The following is a 21,474-nucleotide window of genomic DNA, read 5'->3' as shown; positions in this document are numbered from 1 at the left end:
CTCACTCTGACCCATCCTTAGGCCTCCATGATCCGCTGCCTCCCTCACTTTAATGGACTGTGACCAAGAGCTGTGTCCACAGTTCAGACCAAGCCAAGGTCACTGGGTCTGGATCAGCGGGGTACTGGAACTGGCTCTTAGATGGCTCGCGAAACCCCACTGTGCGCGTCTTTCCAGCTCATTCAGGGACATCAGGTTGGTAGCCTCCAATACGCCGCCTGACAATTAAGTTCGCTAACTTGTTGCCACGATGTTGCTAACCTTTTGTGATATCAGAGCCGTTATTCATTATAAATTTGTACCAACTGGACAAACAGTTAACCAAGTTTACTATTTGGAAGTGCTGAAAAGGCTGCATGAAAAAGTTAGACGACTTGAACTTCTCGCCAACAATTCATGGCTCTTGCATCACGACAATGCACCAGCTCACACGGCACTGTCTGTGAGGGAGTTTTTAGCCAGTAAACAAATAACTGCATTGGAACACCCTCCCTGCTCACCTGATCTGGCCCCCAGTGACTTCTTTCTTTACCGGAAGATAAAGGAAATATTGAAAGGAAGACATTTTGATGACATTCAGGACATCAAGGGTAATGTGACAACAGCTTTGATGGCCATTCCAGAAAAAGAGTTCCGAAATTGCTTTGAAGGGTGGACTAGGCCCTGGCATGGGTGCAAAGCTTCCCAAGGGGAGTAATTCAAAGGTGACCGTAGTGATATTCAGCAATGAGGTCTGCAGCGCTTTTTCTAGGAACTTAATTGTTGGACTTCATAGGCCATGGTAGGAGTACTTAAACCACGGAAATTGGCAAATGCTACAAATCATGGTTTTCCTTCCAGAAAACCACTGGTCTGGGGGCACCAGGAAACACCGGGCCCTAGAGGAGCTATTTATGCATTCAACAGAACATACAATGAAACACAGCTGAATCTGGATGCCTCTGAGCTGCGCCCAGGGCTTCTCCCCAGGGGTTCCAGGGCTGCCAGGTTGTTTTGGGAAAGTTCTCCTAGTCCTAGGACCAGACCGCAGCAGAAAAATCCCAACTTGGTGCCTAACCCTGGCCCCACTATTTACTAATCATGGGACCGTAGGCAGGTAATTTAATGTCTCATGGGCAGAATGGGGACAAAAACAGCATCGACTTCAGTGGGCCTTTATGAGGATTGTGTCTCAGATGTGTCGGGACTTGGTAAATTCAGCTGTGCCAGGCAAGGAGCATTTGGTCCATTTCTAACCTGCCTGTCCTCAGCATTTCCCACTCCTCAAGATTTGCATCACCCCCTCCCTGCCCCATCTCCAGCTACTCTTGGTCCTAAGAGGGAAGGGAGACTCGGGCAGCCCAGAAGACCCCCCAATTTCACAGTGTAGTGCTGCTCCTCTCCCCCCCCCCCGGGCCCCCCCGTCCCCACTGTCCAACATGAGTCAGCTCTTACCTATCTTGGACCTAAAGATCGCTCCTGATAACAGAAGACCCCTGTCAAGATGGGGGCCTCTGGTAAGCAGAAAGGAAGTTGCTACAATGCTGGGCCACTCAGCTGTCTCAGAAGTAGACGACTGTTACTCTCTCTCATTCCTTTCTATACTTGTGTGGAAAGGTTAAATGAGAAAATATAAGGTCCAGCTTACTACTTATTTTGGAATAAGTTTAAATAAATCAAAATAACCAACATTACTCAAGTAACCTTATATGTGAGAGTGCCCAAATATTCGCTGGGGTAAAATCAGGCTCATCTGCCCGGCCCGGGGCCTCTGCTACAATCGGAACAGCCTCAGACATGAGACACGATAGATGGTTCTCGCACTCAAAACATTCTTCTTCTCTTTCGGGGAGCCAGAGGGCAAGTCAGATTCAATTAAGTACAATAGGAACAACATGGCATTCAAAATAAGAGCTATTTATTACAAAACTAAATGGCCTCTGATTATCTGTGGAAACTTTTTTTTTTTTTTTTTTAATGTGGCTCAAGCAGCCAGCTGGAGGGTGGGCTGACTACCCCATGTCTTCTTCCTCTACCAGCAAGGCTGTGGGGCACATCACAAGTCTGCCAATTCCTGGGTGCCGGTCCCACACTGAAAGCACCACTGTGACAGCCCCGCTTCCCAGCCCTTCCAACGATAGAACCTGAGCATCAGCCCATGCAGCCCTGTCCCCAGAGAAGGACCTGCCAGTCTGGGAAAGGAGGAAGAAGAGTGAGTGGACAGACAATTCTCCTTCTCCCATGCTTGGCAAGCAATGGAAGAGACAGAGGAAACTTTTGTCCCCACTGTGGCCAAAACAGCAGGGAGATATGGACCAGAAGCTGCCTGAGATTTCTCCCTCGTCACCCGCACTCAGAGTGGCTGCCCCTCTGAAGGAACTCTCCTTCAGTTCCTCCCTTCCAGTGAGTTCCTATTAGGAAACGTAAGGCACAAGGGAACATCAGCCACCCCGATTGTCATCGTGGGCCACTGTTCTTTGCTGAAAGCCAAGCACAGATCCCTGTGTTCTACCTCCAGGACAGTGCACCCAGAGGGCTGCCCCCATCCAGCTCAGAAGAAACCACTCTGCAGGGAGGAGGGGAGGTCGGTGGTGGGGTGAAAGGGCTGAGCAGAGGTTCTCCACCCGTTCTCCTTCCTTTCCAGAAAAGCAATTAAGCAAGCAGCCCAGACTCAGCACTCAGGCCACGCTTCCTGCTGGGGGAAGTCAGAAGGGCTGCGGCCCTGGGAGCGGGAGGGCATCAGGCCCCAGATCTAATTAACAAACCTGCCTTGCTTTTGATGTCGCTGTATTTCCTCTATTAACATTAATGATGGTTGGTCTGAACATCCAAGCATGGCCTCCGCACCACCCAGTAGGTAGCACAGCCTGTCCCTGGGACCAATTTCCAGTCTCCGTGGCAACTGCCTCCCAAAGATGCTCTAAAGAGCTGTGACCCTGTCAGAGGACGGAAGATGGAGTGTGGCAGAGATTCATCATTAACCTGGAATCATCACAGTGCTCTGTGACAATATAACTATTCTGCCACGGGCTTGGATGAGGGAGGCAGGCTGAAGGGCTGGCCTTGGGTTGGTTGGGTTGTGACCAAAGCTTCTCTTAATCCATTACATTTGGGGAGGAAGTGAAAGAATCAGCTCTGAGCTTCTTGCTTGGGCTTCAAAGTAATACAAAGTAGAAGCTTTCCTTCATTTCTAGAAGCTCTGGGACTTTGGGGAAAAAGATTGGTGAAAAACAGTGACACAGAGAAAGGGAAATGAAATGGAGTGAAAGGCGGAGTCAGCAGGGGTGGACTAGAGAAGTAAAACTGGGGAGCACTTAACAAGTGACAGAACATCAGCTCACACTAGGACCCCAGCCCAGCACCACAAAGACCCCTGCTCTGCCGCACATCTACCTCGGCTGCTAAGCAAGGGGCCCAGAGGCCATGAGGAGAATACATCTGTCCTTACAGCCAGGCTGGATGCAGAGGGCAGCAAGAAACCACCCCTGGCACCCACGGCCTGGGAACACAGAACAGCCAGACAGGATGCCATTCCTCCCACCAGTCTCATCGTGTGACATTCTCAGAGAGCAAGAGACCGAGGACCGAGGGGGGCCAACCAAGGGCTGGCGAGTCCTCGGCTGCCGCACTGTGTGCACACGGCAGGCAGGAAGCCCAGCCACCTGCGGCCACACGGAGACTTCCCAGCAGCAGCCACGGGGCGCCCTGCTGTAATTGCTGGTTTGTGCGAAGCTGGGCAGCACAGCTCCGCCAGTCCCACCTGGCCTTCCCGTGGAGATGTCCCAAGGTGGGGCCAGCGCTCTCAGCCCGCTGGGAGGTCAGAGAATTGTTGCTGAGACTTACTTACGGACCCAATCCAGTGTGAAAGAAATACCAGAAAGTACTACTGTAGCCCTGGACTATTTCTTCGAGTTTATGCCGCCACGCCACTGTTCACAGTCAGTCTGTTCCACAGGCACACGGACAAAGTACCCTCACACTCGGCACTCCCACCCGCTCTCTCACACACTCACGCTTCGCATGTTGCACACTTGGGGAAATGGGCCTGACAGATGTTGTCCTCTGTGGCTGAGCCACCGTCAGCGGTGGAATCTCTGCAGACAGAGCGTGGCTCTCTCCAGTGTTGTTCGAGTCTGGATATGCTCCCAGAGCTTGGTCCTGGCAGGCGCCTTGGGCAGCTTCCTCCACAGCTGGAAGGGTCCAGGGACTACCTCCACAGCTGGTGGTCCCCAGAAAGTTCCTGGACTGAGGCTGGAGTCCTTGCAGTGGCTTCAAAAGTCCCATGATTCCAGCCACCTTAGTCCTGCCATCGGACTTCGGGGGTCCTGGGCTAGGGGACCAACCATCCCGTATGCGAGAGGGTGGAAGAGGTAGAAGCTGTGAGAGAGAATTCAAAGGGATGCAGCTGGCACACCAGTGCCTCGGCCGAGACAAGCAGCCCTACAGATCTTTCAAAATGCAGCTCCTCCTGCTGCTGCTCATCAGGTCTTCTCCACCTACAGGACCTGGCCCCTTCCACCAGCACATCCGCCTGAGTTGGCCACTCGGCACACCGCAGCTGGGAGCTTAGTAGATGCTCACTTAATGACAGTAAAGGAAAGGGCTCTTGCCCAGAGGCCTGGGGGGAGACCAGTCCAGGGATGTGGTCATGGGCTGTTTGGCCCCGAGTATTGGTTAAAATGTAAAAATGCTCTCGGGTCACAGGTCACCACTTCCTGTTCACATGTTTATGTTGCCCCCTAAAGGCCAGTAATTCTCAACAGGGGACCTGTGAGACTGGCAAGGTGGGGAGAAGAGGGGTGCTTTCCAAACATCACCCTTCTTCCAGTCATTCTGAGCCAGGCCACACACCCCCACGCCCCTCGACCCTCCCCACTGAGCGCTATTCCAGGAGGGAGCCACTGTGACTCCAGAGGGGCCTGTGGTACAAAAACTGGGAAGCACTGGCATAAGGGAAGAATGCAGAGTCAGCTCCATGTTTCTCCTATTTGGCTGCACGTTAGGGTCACCTGGGGAGCTTGAAAACTGTGGCTGACTGGGCCCAAACTGGGCTCGACTGAATCAGAACCCCTGGAGATGGCACCAGCATACTTCCAAAGCACCGCAGGGGGTTCTGAAAGGCACGCAGGGCTGAGGCATCAGGGTTGCAGTGATCCCCGGTGCAGGGGAGGCTCACCTGTAGGCAGTGCCCAGGAGCAGGCTCAGGACTCCCGCCATATGAATGCCGCTGGCCAGAGAGGAGGAAGCCAGGCTCCAGGCACAGAGCCGCAGCAGCGTGTCCCACAGAACGCCTGGTGGACAGGAGAGAAACCCAGCACCGCCCATTGGAGGCCGCCTCCCGGGGAGGCAGCAGAAAGGTGCCGCCCAGGTCAGGGCAGCAGATTCACTCAGTCCTGCTGCTCCCCGTGGCCCCCCTTCCCGGTCCTCCGCCCTCATCACCAACGCCAGGTGGGCAGTGCTGACCTGTCAACATGCTGGAGAAGAGCATGGCTGGGAAGTAATGGTGGAAGTAGAGGACCCGGCCCATCAGGAAGAACGGGAAGAAATGGAGCACCCAGCCGAGCAGCAGCTGCCCGCCTCCTCGCAGCAGGACCTGGGACAGCCCTGGGCCAAGGAGCACAGCCCCAGTCAGCAGACGGGGCGGGGCACGGAGCCTGGGCGCTAGTCCAGCTCTGCCCCTTCCCTGCTGTGGGGCTTGAAGAAGCCACATCGCCTTACTGGGCCTTCCTTCCCTCCTCTGGACCAAGTGGAGCAGCCCCTGGCAGCTGGCCGACAGGAGCGGCCGGCTCTTAAGAGCCCTGCTCACCACCCCGCCCAGAGGGTTCGCAGCACCCATGGAAGGTGCACCAAACACCAGCAGGAGGCAGCACGGCCTCTAAAGAAAGCAAAATCCTGCACACCCTGCAGGGAGCTGCCCCCCTTCCTCCATCTCCCACATCTTGGCTGCCACACAGATCTCGGCCGCTGCAGACAGGGTGGAGGTGAGGTCAGAGATGAAGAGGGAGGTGGGCTAGAGGGCGTCTAGGACTCTGGCTGTTCAGACAGGGAGCTGCAGGGGCAAAATCAGCCTGTGTGAATGTCTCCGAGGCCGCGGTCTGTGCCCAGGAGCAGCACTGGGATGGGAACCCACAGATCCTGCCCTGGGGGCTCCTCTCTAGGCCACTAGAGGCCAGGGCCACGGAACAAGGAGCAGGCAGAAGAGATGGCAGCTCCGTACAGAGCAGAAGCCAAAAGTGTAGACTCTGAACTCAGACGGTTTGGGTTTGAACCTCAGCTCTGTCACTTACTGACATGTCCTGGGACAAGGTTCTTAACCTCTAGCACCTTGGTTTCCTAATACATAGACTAGGGGTCATAATCTCTACCCTACAGGGCTGCTGGGAGGATGAAGCATCTAACACAGTCACCGGGCGTCTGGTGACTGAGCTTTCAAAAGCTAAGGAGAAGGGACAGAGTGGCCATCGGCAGGCAGGCCTTCCCCTGGTTGCAGGCACCACGCCAGCTGCTAGGCCAGGGGAGGCTGCGAAAAAGCGACCTGACCTTCAACCTCTGCAGACAGACGCGCCCCTCTGTGCGCAGCTACAGCAATGACGCTCCCTGAGAGGATGTAGAGGGCAATGCTCAACAGATTCAGCCACCAAACCACCTGCATAGAAACGAGAACAGGAGTGTGAGGGGAAAGCAACAGCCCTCCACAGACCTGGCTCGAGGCCCAAGCTGGCCTGCGTGGGTACTCACCGGGTTGCCAAGCAGGTACACGCGGAAGTCCGTGTCGTTGATCCCCGAGAAGCGCAGGCCCTGGGGAGCGAGCACAGCACATGCTGCCGACCCAGGCTCAGCTCATGCCAGCGGCACGCGTCCCAGGGGAGGAAAACTGGTCACCCTTCACAGACAGGGAGCCTGCACAGGAGGCTCAGAACGTGCAGATTCTAGTGAAGTCTCTGGGAAGGCTGGGTCAGGATCAGGGCGGAAAACAGAGCCCTGTCTCCAGCCCCCACATCTATGCCAGGCAAGGTCTCGCCCTGTCAGCCAGCACACCCCACCTCCACCAGTCTCAACGGTCACTTTCTGGGCTCCATTCCCTGGGAGGGGCTCTAGCCTCAGGCCCTACCTGATAGTTGATAGGCCAGTGCCAGGGTTTGGAAGTGAATTCATTGTCCTTGGGTTTGAGGCCATTGTTCCCCTGCAGGAAAGTGGCAAAGAAAAACTAGTCAAGACAGAGATTGAGAGGACTCCCAGAAATGTGAGGCACAGGGATCCCTGATAAATGGCCAAGTGTCAGGAGAGACCCGCTCTCCTGTCCCTTCCATGCAGGGAAGAGCCAGGAGCTCACTCTCAGCACTTGCTTACAACTGCCTGACTTCTCCCAGCAAGCCAGCCCCCGATTCCCACCAGAGGTAGTCCAGGCAGGCCCTCTCTGCTTGAGGAAGAGGAAGGAGGGATTTGCTTCCTATGGGCACAAAACATATACCCATCTTTCAGGCCAAGGATAAGTGTCAAGAGGGTGAGAAGGGGGCATCTAAAATCTGGGCTGACTTATTGTTCCCTTGGAAGGCCAATTCAAACACAAACCCAGAAATGCTGATGAGTTCCTGGACTTCAAAAATTTTACTTTAGTGTTTCTCAATTTTTTTCATTGTTGCCCCTCCCAGATTTTTTAGACATATTTTTTTCCTAAACGCCTCTCCATGACATTTTAATACCATAGCTATACTGTAAATCTGTTTATACACTGTGTGAATACCTATGATTTATATACTAAAAAGTGAAGAGTTTTTTTGCCCTCCAAGAACACATTTTACCCACTGGAAGTGATACCATTCCAGTTGAGAACGCACACTTTCCCTGAAGGACCCAGACTCAGCCCCTTTATATCCAACAACCTGCCTCTATATGGCAAAATCAGGCCTTTGCTAAAACAAGAGGGGAAAGGACCGGGGCCCTGGACCCTAATCACCAGGACGGGCACCAGCCTCATTCTGAGGGCACCCTGAGAAGGCATTCCCTGGACCAGGAATACGGTCTGTGAGTTACTTCTGGGTTTCTCCCCTCGCACTACTGACATTTGGGGTTGGAGAAGTCTGGCATGGGACTGTCCTGTGCAGTGTACAATGTTTAGCATCCCTGGCCTCTGCTCACTAGATGCCAGAGCATCCCTACCCCTCAGTTATGCCAGCCAAAAATGTCTCCAGACACTGCCAAATATCCCCCAGGAGGAAATCATCCTCTGTTGAAAAACACTGGTCGAGCCCAAGAAACATTCAGAAGGTCTGGTTCAGTGACCCGCCACCCAGTGCCTTACTTACTAACCGACTCCTCGAGGGGTTGAGAATTGTTTGTATGACTCCCTGCAGTGGCTGGGCTGCTCCTCCAGGGTCAAAAGTGCCATGAGGGTGTCAGACCCAGGGTCCAGGTACACAGCCCCTGAAGCACTATAGCCACCGGAAGGGCCTCAGAGTGAAGAATGAATCAGTCTGGACCCCAGAGAGCATCTGCTGAGGGAAGTCAATTCCTTCAAACCAGTCCTGTCCCAAACTCGGGGACTCCAGCCAGAGCCATAACAAGTCAAGGGCATCCCATTCACTGCATCAAACTCTGAGAAATCCAGCTCCTTTACTAAACCAAGAAATGGAAGGAAGGAAAAATGTGTAACCATTATAGGTATAGGCATGTCTACATTATTGTCTGTCTTAAACCCTAGAATGGGTCTGTTGTTCCCGCTCACTTCAACACGCAAGGCAGCCTTCTCCGCCCAGGCCGCAGGCCCTCCACGCAGCTGGCAGAAAAGCCCTCTCCCCTGCAGTCTGTGGTCTGGACTATTTGGGTCTCTCTCTCCATCCTGACTTTACATCAGTTAAGTGAGAAAGATTCCCTAAGTCCCTTTTCTTCTTTGATTCTACCTCTTAGATAATAAAAGAAGAAATGAGACTATTTAGACTCAGTCTGAAAATTCTACCCAGACCTAGAATGACACTTTGACTGACAGGCACATATTCAAAAGAGCTGTATGCCCAGGCCACAGGGACAGCTACGAGCAGAGAGTCAGAGAAGTGACCACAGATTGCTTAATGTCAACTCATCGACTCCTAATGTGCAGACATGACAAAATCTGAATTTTTAAATTTAATGTGGTGATTTAAGTCAACTATATTTACTGACCCTGCTTACACAATCACTTCCAGGAAAGTCCACTAGACAATGGCTCACCAGGGGAAAAGTACCACCTGTTACATCTCTCTGCCACTGTGGGTGTACAGAGATAATCACATCTGGCTTGAGACACAGTGATTCTTAAACATCATTCCTACAGAATATCGGTTTTCCCTAAACCAGAGTAAAAAGGTCTCCCCGTACACATCAAAACTGCAGCAGGATTTCTCCAACTCACAGGGGAAATTTTAAACTAGCAGGTAGAATTTCTCACTTTAAAGATTTGCTCTCTCAAGTGTCCTTAAACCTTTGATGCTACAACTGCTGTCAGCTACTAATGATCCAGAGTACAAACAGCGAGTGTTAGAAAACCTTAAAAAGAATCAACCATGCTCCCCTAAACAGTTTGTTTCTGTCTGGGAACATGAGTGGGCTCGTGGTTGCGATTTTATGCTGCATGTAAACAACACACTCCAATGAGCTATTCATCCTAACTGACCCTAACTTCATAGAATGGAATGGTCTTCAACCAAGAGCTCTCTTTCAGGGGCTCTGCCACTTGAACAGATCGCAGAACCACGCAGAGGCAGAGGAATGTAGTGGTAACTAGCGCTGACTCTCAAAGCCCGCAGCCTGGTTTGAAGCCCGGATCCACCTCTTACTTTTAGCTGTGTGAGTCTAGGGAAGTTCCTCAATCTCTGCCTCCACGCCCTCATCTGTCACCTGGGAACCTTCATCTCCATAGCACTGTCACAAGTAGCAGGTAAGTTCATACGTGTACAGAGCTGCGGTCGTGCCGCACGTAAGAGCCACGGAGGTGTTCACCACCTTCGCTGCTGTCGTCATCCTCCCCACCATCACTCTGTGCTAAGGGAGATGTCTTTGAAGACCAACGAAACCAGAAAGTGAAGACACCTTCAAAAGTCCTCCAGGAGGCGGCCGTGGATCTAGACCATGGCTACCGATCTGCGATACAAATTTGTGGGTGGCGCAGAGCTCTTAGAGACGCCACCAACTAGGAAGGGGCCATCGTACCCGGATCATCACCATGTGCGACTCCAGCAAGATCTCAGGAAAACTGGGCTGCAGCACGTCCAGGCTGATGTTTGGCACTAGAAAAAGAAATGACAGAGGAGAAAACTGTTGTCACACATTCTCTCTCACAGCTGCCCGTGGTATCCACACTGCTGCCAGTCTGAGTGCAGCTTTCCTGACAAGCTGACTGCCGAGTAGGTGAGAGTGTTGCGGAAATGGAAGAACGCTTGGCCCGATTCCTGACTATTCATTCAGCTTGTACTAAGCACTCATCAGGCACTCTGAGAACTACAAAGGCAACAGATGACAAGGCCCGTCCCTGGGCAGCACCATCGCCCTTCCTTTCTGTACTGGCTGGAATGCTGCTCTCCCCTGCTGGGCAGAAGGTCTGTGAGGGCGGGGCTCACGTCTATCTCATTCACCAGGATGTCCCAGGGCCCCACGTGACTCCCAACATACTCAAGAAAGAGTTGTTTAGTTAATGAATTAGCTGGTTGGTTAAATTAGGTGGTAAAAAGAACAAAATGAGAAGCAAAGAGGGGAAATCAAGCAGAAGCATGAAGAGGGCAATTTAGGACAGATGATGGATCCAAAGACTCACTGAGTTGAAGACGACACTAAAATGGAAATGTCAAATTGCACCTGGGAGTACAGATATGGGGCTCAGATCAAGGGTTTTGGCTGTCAGTTTCTACAGAAGTGCTGGCTGGCTGGGAGGAGTGGGACTCTCCACAGGGGCATAAAGGGAAAGCACCAGCCTGCTCTAAGCCTTGAGGGAGGGTCGGGAGGTGCCCGAGGTGCAGGAGATTGAAGAGCCGAGAAGGAGACAAGACAGATGGACCTGCTTATAGGTGTCAAGGAGGAGACGAGTCAAATCCAGAGAGAGGCAAGGAAAATCAGAGGCAACTAGCTCTGGCCCCAACTGAGGTTACTGGGTACTTCAAGGAGAGGAATTGAAGGAAAATGGAAAGTTTAAATGGATGGAAAAAGAAAAAGGAGACAACGCACATGAAGAGATTAGGTTTAAAAAAGGAAGAAAAGGGCAACAACAGATGAAGTGGCAACAGAGTTTATAAAGGTTGATTTTTCTAAGATAAGAGTTACTTATAAATGTTTCCCTTCAGAGCCAGCCCAGGCACCAACCGCACTCACATTTGGGATTGATGTGGTCCTCTACATTCCAGACAGAGTTGAGGGTTTCCTTTAGGTATGGAGTGCAGGTCACTTCCAACTGCTCCCAGCCCCTGTGAAAAGTAGTCAGATGTCTCTCAGAAGCCCTGAAACTCACCAGACAGCAGCACTGTCAACTGCTCTTACATTCATGGGGCCCCTCTCTTTCCAACCCAATGGCCATGTTTTCAACCTCACGCTTCCACATGCCACCACAATCCTAGGAGTATTCTAGCATGCAGCAATGCAGCACTCCAATTTTAGAAAGACAGACAGATCCAGTTAGCACACGCCAACTGTACACTCAACTATCAGAACATATAAAACACCAAAGGAACTCTGGAACTCTGCTCTATACCACACCTGTTGCCTTTTCTCCCTCCATCTGCCACTAAAAATAAGCAAATATGAGGTGAGCAATGACACCTGGGAAACAGAAGCTTCTGGTATACTCCTTGTGGTGTGAAAGGAAAAGCATGAGCCTCAGCTGGGACACCAAAACCCGAGACTCACCACTTAGGCAGAACCTTTCCCGATGAGCCCAGGACACAACCTGTGACCAGATGAATGAAGCGAATTCGACTTCTCAGCACTTTGATCCGGTTTCCAAATTTTCTATTTACAACCTCAATCCGCCAGAAATCATTTGAGTCCCCTGTTCCATTCTGCCACATAAGAAAAAAAAACAAAAACACAAAGAAAAAGGAGATGGCCACCCTTCCAGATGCCACTGTTACAATGGTCAAAGCCTAAATCAGCCTCAGTGATTGAGGTGGGAAAGGGAACAAAAGGGAGGGCCACGAAAATACCCCAACATTGCCACAACGAGAAAAGGAGGATAACTCTTAGAACCTGAAGTCCAACCCCTCACTTGATAGGACTAGAATTTCAATTCTAAATAGATGTTTTTGCCCTTAAATCAAACTCAGGACATCACCCTAAGCCAACAGAAACAGATCTGGGCCATTTTCATCCATTCCTGTGGCCATCTGTACAATCACTCATCTAAGCCAGAAACATCTGGCCTGAATATTGTATTTTGGAAATTAAGACAGTCGTGTCTAATTCTCCTTAGAAGATGCCCACAAGAAAAAGATGAAGTTCAGTCTTGGCTCTGGCACACAGTTGGATGAGCAAATAGAAAGAGGGTTGGGAAGAGGGCCTGATGAACCCAGGATCTTTACTGATGCACCCACGCGCCTGGAAGGGAATGTAACTGACTGAAGGGAATGTAACTAGTTGTCCACTAGTTGTTTTTGTTTTCAAATTACTCCCCAAGCCTAAGTACTCACTGAGCTTCTTCTATTAACTGCATCACCCCAAGGTAGTAAAAATCCAAAAGAAATGTGGTTAACATTTTAGGGAAGTAATCCTTAAAAATAAAGCCAATGAGAATTTGCGATCTGGCAAAGCATAAACTTATACATTCATCTCGGGTCATCTTGTGGGTCTGTGGTTTCTACTGTGTTTCCCCAAAAATAAGACCAGGTCTTATATTAATTTTTGCTCCAAAGGACACATTAGGGCTTATCTTCAGGGGATGTCATCCTGAAAAATCATGCTAGGGCTTATTTTCCTATCAGGTCTTGTTTTCGGGGAAACATGGTATGTCCAATGTGATTTTACAAGGAATCCAAATAGTATTTATATTTGACATTTATTAAGTGTTAGAACATAAAAATGGCATCGTTATTATGGGAGGAGAGAGATGGGGGCAGAGAGGCTTCATAGGCTGCCTTCCCCACAGCAAGCCTAGCCAAAAAGTGCCCAAATGTTAAGAGTCCCTGTGCGGTCGCCAATCCTTAGGAACGTGCCAGAATTCTGGGGATATGTTCCGCCACAGGGCCCTGAGCCACACCTTGCATGGCACGGTCCCGCCGCTTACTTACTATGCCGTAGCCAGTGACCTGATAGTGCTTCCGGGTCAGGGGTGCCTCGTGGTAGTGACTATGCAAGTTCCGTGAAGTCCTAGAAATTGAGAAAAAGAAGTGCCATTATCCTGAAGAAAAGACATGTGCAAAGATTCTTCTTTTACCAAGGATACTCAGAGTCATCTGTTAGGATAAGAACAATTAGAATCTGAATATTAAATCCCACACATCAGGAACTTTGTGCCTACTTACTCACCAGAAACAGCCAGAGTATTGGAGAACTGCCAGAACAAGGCGGGGCAGACGGGAGGAGTACTGGACCCAAGCCCAAAAGGGGCTCACTCCAGGTGGGCGAGGGGGCAGCTGGTAATGACTGAACTCGTTTGGTGGTTTTGAAGCACTAAGCTTGCAGGTTTGGGGAGAAGAAAGTTAAAATCCATAATCTACATTTACCTGAGACAGGTAAACCTCCGCTCTCCCACTTGCTCTTTCTACTCCTATAACCAGTCTTATAAAGTGGAAAGTGGGGGTTTCATTTACATTTATTTACTTTGTGCTTTTTATAATGTTACTTTTATCCCTAATAAGAAATAAATGTTCGTTATAAATATTTTGGGAATTTTCAAAAATAAAATTGAATAACAAATGTATTAATAAAATGAAAATTATTTAATAATAAAATTTAAAATGTAAGTATCCATAATCCTACTGATCAGAAAACCACTCCTCTATATATGTAACCCGATTTTTAAAAAACCTGTATCTAACAATTCTACTATATGAAACTTTTGAGGGCTGCTCTGCTGTCTACTGTTCCTGTTCATTCTTGCAGGTGGTGTCCTATTCCCTCGTGTGTTTAGCTATTCTTTACTGTGTACTACTCACTGTCACTGAAAAACTATTTATGGGAGTGGATGACAATGTCTTTCTCAAAAGAAGATGTACATCTGCTTTTATCCAGGCAGCTAAGAGATATTACCAGTCTAGGATTACGTTCATTTAAATGTATGGTTTAAAGATTTTGAGACCAGCCAGGGGAAATGAATTTGGGTTCAAATCCATGTGAGGATCAACTGGTAGTTACAATTTCTCAGGAACCAGAAATACCCCCCGTCCCAAGCCCTCCCAAGCACACTCTGCTTAGAAACTTTTCCGGGGTATATATGTGTATGTATATATATATATACACACACACACATGGATAGAGCAGAGTTACCCTTACCCTAAGCCTTTGGGGCTCCAAATTTGAGGGGAGGATCACATAATAAATTTATCACTTTGGGTGAGCCTAGAGCTTTGACTTTAAAACTTCCTCTCCCAAGAGGCGGCCAAAACCAAAGATCCAAATCAAGATTGTGGGGTCAAGGCAGAGTGGCTACAGTGTCCCCCTTGTTTCTCTGAATTCCCTTTTTCACTTAGATTTTGGCCTGGTAACTCCTTACTATCTTGTCAGTTCTTCAATGCTTCTAAGAAGATTATTCTCGTTTTATATTTATATTCCAGTTTTTCTATTATTAGTCATTTGCAGTGAGAAAGTTGGTTAAACAAACTAGCTTTTCATATTCTCAGAAACAGACCCTTACATCTTCCTAAAGGCAGCCGCTTACGAAGCTTTGGGCAACTCAGGTTTTTTTTTTTTTCCTCTAGGAAAAGGGAAGCTGAAAAGTACCTTAAAGTTCAAAGCTTTCCAAAGCCAAACTAGGCAGCAAAGGCTGGCCAGCTTATTTCATCAACCTTCATAAAGTTGTTCTGCCATCCTAGCACAGCAGCCTTTTTCCATTTATTAGAGCCTCATCCAAATCTGATTTCTGTTTATTTCCAGCTTAGAAAGAATTCCCTACCTGTGGTACCCATACCACTCATTTATCCCCAAAGCAAATTTACTTACTCTTTATGTTCTAGTCTAATGATGTCTCCATGTCTTACAAACTCCACTGGGAATGAAGGGTCTAGAGGATCTGCCAAGAAGAAACAAACATTGATACCTGAAATTATTCACTCATTAGGCTAGTACTGATTCAGGGCTTAGTGGTAAAGTTATAGTACAAGATGGTATGTGCTGGAGGTACTAACAGAGTGCTGTGAGACCAGCAAGAAAGGTCCTTACTGTTTCAAAGGACTACAGAAGAGTGTCCTAAAGATAATGCTTGAAAAGTCTCTTAAAGGAAGAGGAGAATTTTTTCAGGTGAACAAGTGAGAGAAAGGCACAGAGGTATGAAAAAACAAAACTCATTGGATCAATGGGAAATGGTTTCATATGTTAAGGTGGGTGGGCAGCAAGGAGAGTGGGAATAGACGAGCGTGTGAACAAGTGGGCCAGACTGCGGTGCCAGGCTGGTTAGGAAATGTGGCCTTTCCCTTAGAGGCACTGAAGCCCCCACTGAAAGATTTTTAAGCTGGGAAGCCAAATAGTAGTAAAATTTTCCTTTTAGTAGTAAAAATATAGTCCAAAAATTAATTCCATGCAAATTACCATTTGCCCAGCTCGCCTCAAAATCACATTAAACTCTGCAAATTTTGCCAGGGATATTGTCACTGGCATTACACTTGCTAAATGTGAGGTGAAGAAAATGATGAAATGATGAAAGAAAGTAACTACAGGTGACTCTTGAACAACATGGGTTTAAACAGCACACGTCCACTTACATGTACATTTTTTTCAATAAACACTGTAAATATTTTCTCTTACTTATGATTTTTCTTAACATTTTCTTTTCTTTAGGTTACTTTATTGTAATAATACAGTAAATAACATATATAACATACAAAATATGTGCTAATCAACTGGTTATGTTATCAGTAAGGCTTCCGGTCAACAGGAGGTTATTAGTAGTTAAGTTTTTGGGGAGTCAAAAGTTATATATGGGTTTTCAACTGTGCGGGGGGTTAGCACCCCAACCCCCGCATTGTTCAAGAGTCAACTGTACTTCTGTATCATCTAGAAGTCAAGACCAATCAGGATCTAGAAAAGTGATGATAATGGAAAAGCAATCCGCAGTAATCACAGCATCACCGAAGGATCCTTGCAAATTTCTGTCCCTAACAGTGGGACACGAACAGTCAAGGTCAGGAAGACAAATCTGCCAGCACAAATCACTCTCTCAAGAGAATGAGAGAACTCAACCATAGAGACGCTCAATCCTACGTGGGCTTTTAAGATCTCTTTAAAAGATTAATCAGCAAGATAACAAATCAAAAAAGTCAATGGGAGGGAAGTTTTATTTCATAAAAATTTGGGGGAGGGACACTTACAGCCATCAAGAACTCAAGGACCTTAGTCCACACAGTTCCCACTTCCCACATTGCTTGCAGCTATCTGCCTTCACACAAATCCTTAGTTGCTTCAGTGAAATTCAAGTACTTTAACGTAGAAGCCACAACGGAATAACAGGCCAGGGATGTTCAAACTTTGGCCCGTGCCCACATGACTTTCCAGGTAAAGCTAGTTCTTCCCTTGTAACACCCCTCGTCACAGACCATGTAAGTCTGGCCCGCTGAATCAAAACACAATTAATACTGGCATTACAAAAGTATAGAAATGGACCCTGCTCAAGAGTGTCATAATTTATATTTCTGAGTGTAGGACGCAAAGGCGGTGGTTGTGTATGCCACATTTCCAGTCCAAAAACCACGGCAAGAAGAGGCGGGGAAAGGCACAGAGAAGGTGAATTTAGATGAGCATCTGCCACCTCCCCACAAAGGCTCAGGAGCAGCTGACCCAAGATAGGCTGAGCCAGGTGGTATTTGCGGAGGAGTCACAGAGAATACCTGTGGCACAGGACAATCTGCAGGGCTCAGAAAGTGAGTGGGAGATGCCCTCTGTTCCCTTTGCAGCTGCAGCAGAAGGCACAGCCTACAGGTAGCTGGCTATCTGACCAAAACAAAGGACGATCCAGATACACCCATGTCATAAAGCCCCGAGAGCCCAATCGGTGTGCGTCAGAGAAGCTTTTCCCAGGCCGCCAGAGGCAGACCAGCAGGCAGTGAGTGAGGCACCAGACACCAGCCTAGACAAGTCTAGCCACCGGGCTGGCAGGCCCTCAGAACTCCAACGGACTGGCCCAGTCAACGGATGACCAGTGGGCAGCAGCGCTCTATCACGTCAAGTTGAGCTGCACCATATGCCGGAGTGTGCGATGCTTGGTGCGCTCTCAATGGGAAACGAGGGCAGCCACCAAGGGCCGCAGCTGGGGCTATTCACCAGGCCCTGGAGGCATGCCCAGGTGAGCTCTTCTGGATTCAGTCTGAGCCTTGGCCCTGCTCTCTGGCTTCAAAATGACAGCTCTAAGTGTAAGATCTTATTTGTCTTGCTCACTGCTTATCCCCTAGGCTGACAACAGCATCTGGAACATAGTAGGTGCTCAATAAACAATTGTTGAAAGGATCATCGAGACAGTAAAGATGTCCCAGAATGCTCAGGAAAGCCCATCTCAGTACCGTTCTGTTGTGACAGGCTCGGAGTAAGTACTACTACGAGAAGCAGAAGTCCCCAGCACATTACCTGCATTTGTATCGTGTTTCTTGATGATCCACAGGTTGTTGTAGTCCTTGTGCAAATAGGTGGTGACCTGGGGGGGGAGTGAACGCCGTCATCGTCAGCAGAGCCGCCACTCGACAATCAACACAAACCAACACTGCTTTCAACCTTTCAGAAATCCCAACCACCACCCGAGGGCCGAGTTTCCCAGCGGACTCAGAAGGAGCTTTGTGAGAGAGATTCTGTCCTGCCTTCTGCATTTAGAGGACTCTTCCCACAGTAGCCTTTTGATTGTCCCTTTTGTATCTTTCTGCATCTCGTCCTTAAAGTTCCAGCCTCCTAGAAGGAGGAGCTATGATACCTTGTGGAGCACAGTCTCCAGGACACAAAGAGGATTTAGTGCATTTGAAGAAGTAATTAAGACCATGCCTCCAACTCTTGAAAGAAAAATCCATGCTATTATATTTTCTAGAATGTGGACAAATGATACTAAAAAGTTCCAGCCATGAATATCTCATCCTAGGAGGCTGAAATTTTAGCCCATAGCCATTTTGTATGCACTGACTTTTTAAAAATCATGTGTGTGTGTATATAAACACACACATGTAATGCTATGAGTAATCTAACAGCAAGAATCTGGAAATAGTGGGAATAGTATAAATGTCCAATAGCAGAGGAAGAGTTACCACGATGGTATGTCCACAGCACAGAATATTACACAGCCACAGAAAACGTTTCACAGCATTTTTCACCAGCATAGGAAAAGGCTTATAAAATGCTGATGCTGAAAATGGCCACCATTTATTACCAGGCACTGTTCTAAGCACTGGGCCGTAGCTACTATGGTTTTCCCTGCCTTACTTACAAGGAAACTGAGGTTAAGTAATTTGTTCAAGGTCACACAGCTGATCAGCTGGAGAGTCAGGGTTCAAACCGAGGCAGCTACTAACTCCAGTGCTCCCAGGAACAGAGACTATATTATACACAATTATGCCAATTATGTGAACAAGTACATAAACACCCAGAAACAACAGAAATATAGGCATTTCTCTTACAACATGAATTTGTATAACTCCAATTGGACAAAACATGATTCATTTACTTGCAAAGAGATTTGGAATTAGCATTTAGGAAAATACTTATGCATGTATTACGGCTGCTTTGTTTCAATGACTTTTGGTTTCTCAGAAAAAAATGAGGGGTAATGGTATTAAGACTATACAAGAAGCTACAAAGTTTTGGTAGTCCACACTCCTGAACAAAAGCTGTACGTAGTTCACGCAGCTTGGATTTGCTCAAGGATGGTTAGGTTTTGAGGTGTTCACGTGTGCACTCGTCCTCCTCCATTCACCAGCCTTTGTCACAATGACTGCCCCCTCACTGGCCTTTGCTTCCAATCTGTTCCTCTTCTCAACCCATCACACTCCTGCTAGAGTTACCACTCTGTACTAGAGACCTAATCACAGCGTGTCATCCCTCGATAGCTTTCAATGCCTCCCCAGTGTCTCTGGAACAACGTCAGATCTGCTGGAATGCGTAAGGCCTCTCCACAGCCTGGCCCCACCACCCTCTCCAATCCTGCTTCTCCCTCTCAGGCGCGTCCACCACAGCCACACCTAACACTGCTTAATGGGGACCGGGACACAGGACCACTCATTCATTCAGACAATACTCACGGCCAGCCCCTCCAATGTGCACTTTTCATCTACTATCTCATTTAATCCTCACAACAACTCTATGATGGACAGAGGTACAATTGGTTTTCCCCAATTTAAAGATGACGATCCTGACACATAGAAAGATTAAGGAATTTGCTGAAAGTCATACTTCACGGGGACCAGGATTCGAACCGAAGAATATAGTCTGGTTCCCAGGTCTGTGCTTCTAACCACTGAACTTCACTCCTCACGCACTCTGTGTCAGGCCCTGTGCTGGGCACCTGAGCCTTCCAGGAGCTAAGAATCAAGGTGTAAAGAGACAGGAGGAAGGAAGGAAGCACTCACAATTCAATGTGAAAACAGCTACTACACAGGCTTGTAAAGGGGCCAAGAAAGCCTCTCACACCAGGGCCCTAATCCAGTTCCAAGTAGAAGTGGCTCATGGTAGTCTGAAGGCAGCCCCTACGCTGAAGCCTAAAGAAACTAGAGTTAGCCAGAGGAGAGAGGAAAAGGGGGCAGGAGGAGGGAGAACGCCCTAAGCAGGGGAAACAGTGCAGGCAAAGGGCAGGAGGCAAGAAAGAGAACAGCAGGTTCAGTCCTGGAAAACCATTAGTGTCGCTGCAAGCCCAGTGACAAAGGCTCACTGACCTGCTGCTGGCGGGCACCAATGCCCTCGGGGTAGAGGTGCCTGTGGGAGTGGAGGTAGCCGATGGCCATGCGCAGGTTCTTCATGGTGATCACAGAGCCGTAGGCCAGGTCTGCGAGGAAGGCAGGCATGGAGAGTGTGAGCGGACACGATGCTGCAGGCGGCCCCTGGCCGGGAGGGGCCTCCCAAGCCACAGGGCTCGCTGCCCCTCTCACAGCCCCTGGGCCAGCCCTGCCTGAAGCGGCTGTACAGTTGTCTTCTCACTCCAACGGGCCAGCCCAGGAGGGAGGTCAGCACAGGGTCTCACAGGCCCTCCCTCTCCCTCCTCCGAAGGCCTTCAGAAGAAGCTGGTATTAACAATGGGATTATTAAAGCACTGTGAGTGATAGCAAAAGATTAGAAACAACCTGTCTTTCAGTCAAGGTCTGGACATGCATTCATGGAATAAAGAAAGAAGTAGTTTATGTCTTCGTCTGGAATATTCTCCAAGATACAATGTTATGATAGATTGTTAAGATAGACCTTCCACTCTCTATCCTTTTGTGCCTTTTGAATCTAGTACCTCTGTCCTCGTCTCAACCCCCGCTCCACTGAAACAGGTCTCACTCCATCACTGCTGGTCTACTCCTGTCTCCTCTGTTCTCTCAATTGGTCAACAGACTGACTGTACCAATTACATGTGGATCCAAAGGTGGAGGAGGCCCGGCTGCAGCCCCAGCGAGCTAAGCCTTGGGGAAGGCGGCTTCATACGCTGAAGAGCACAAGTCAATGGGCAGGTGCTCCAGCAAAGGTGTGACGATGTGTGACATGGTGGGAGCCCAGAGCTGGCTGGGATGCTTCCACTTCCCACTGGGAAGGCGGTCTTCAGGGTCAAGGAGCTGGCTGCTCAGGACATCTACCTCTGCACTGCCTGTGCCCCAACTCATTCTCTGGAGTCCTTGTACTAGAAGTAACTGGACCTTTCTCCCACTTTGCCATCTACAGGCTGAAATAACTCAAGCTATCATACTAGCCTTTTCTAATTCAACTCCCAGGAAATCCTTCCGCTCTTCTACATTCATAAAGGCCAGGAGGTACTCACGCTCAGGGATGGAAGCGTTATGAAGGTTGTTTCCTGAAAGCCGGGCCTGAAAGGCGGAACTGAAGAAGCCGTCGCCAGGACCACTGGGGGAGAGGAGGCGCAGAAGACAGCCAGGTTAACAGAATGAAATTGGGACTGCCCAGGGGCCCTGGAAAGAGCCCTGCTTGGTTCGTGGTAGGACCCCAGAGCGGCAGTGTGCTATCACAAGACAGACCTGGGTGACGGAGCAGGAGAAACTGGAGTCCAAATCCCAACTCAGACACTTACTAGCTAGCTGACCTTAGGAAGACATCTTTGTTTAGCCTTAGTTTCTCATTTCTAAATGTGGGATTTAAAAAAAAAAAAATCCAAAGGATTCAAAAATGATTATGATTGAATGAGATAATGTGTACAAAACACTAGACATA

At 48.9% G+C, this 21,474-nt stretch overlaps 1 protein-coding gene across 1 annotated transcript in view; it reads right to left on the bottom strand.

Moving 5' to 3' along the window:
• Positions 1-1,754: 1,754 nt before the first annotated feature.
• The window catches only part of POMT2 (protein O-mannosyltransferase 2), a 39,653-nt gene continuing 19,933 nt past the window's right edge, over positions 1,755-21,474 (bottom strand). Inside the window, exons 8-21 of the mRNA XM_033108010.1 lie at positions 21,068-21,150; positions 19,989-20,098; positions 17,707-17,773; positions 15,094-15,163; positions 13,224-13,302; positions 11,848-11,999; positions 11,317-11,408; positions 10,165-10,241; positions 7,091-7,162; positions 6,718-6,777; positions 6,520-6,625; positions 5,443-5,583; positions 5,156-5,270; positions 1,755-4,356 (exon numbers count right to left, since the gene is read on the bottom strand). Of these exons, the coding sequence (XP_032963901.1) occupies positions 4,251-4,356; positions 5,156-5,270; positions 5,443-5,583; positions 6,520-6,625; positions 6,718-6,777; positions 7,091-7,162; positions 10,165-10,241; positions 11,317-11,408; positions 11,848-11,999; positions 13,224-13,302; positions 15,094-15,163; positions 17,707-17,773; positions 19,989-20,098; positions 21,068-21,150 (1,330 nt within the window). The 3' untranslated portion in view covers positions 1,755-4,250. The remainder of the gene's footprint in view (positions 4,357-5,155; positions 5,271-5,442; positions 5,584-6,519; positions 6,626-6,717; positions 6,778-7,090; positions 7,163-10,164; positions 10,242-11,316; positions 11,409-11,847; positions 12,000-13,223; positions 13,303-15,093; positions 15,164-17,706; positions 17,774-19,988; positions 20,099-21,067; positions 21,151-21,474) is intronic.

The sequence above is a fragment of the Rhinolophus ferrumequinum genome, chromosome 6 (assembly GCF_004115265.2).
Source record: "Rhinolophus ferrumequinum isolate MPI-CBG mRhiFer1 chromosome 6, mRhiFer1_v1.p, whole genome shotgun sequence".
Classification (NCBI taxonomy): Eukaryota; Metazoa; Chordata; class Mammalia; order Chiroptera; family Rhinolophidae; genus Rhinolophus; species Rhinolophus ferrumequinum.
The sequence above is the reverse complement of the archived record's forward strand: the minus strand, read 5'-3'. Positions and strand labels throughout refer to the sequence as shown.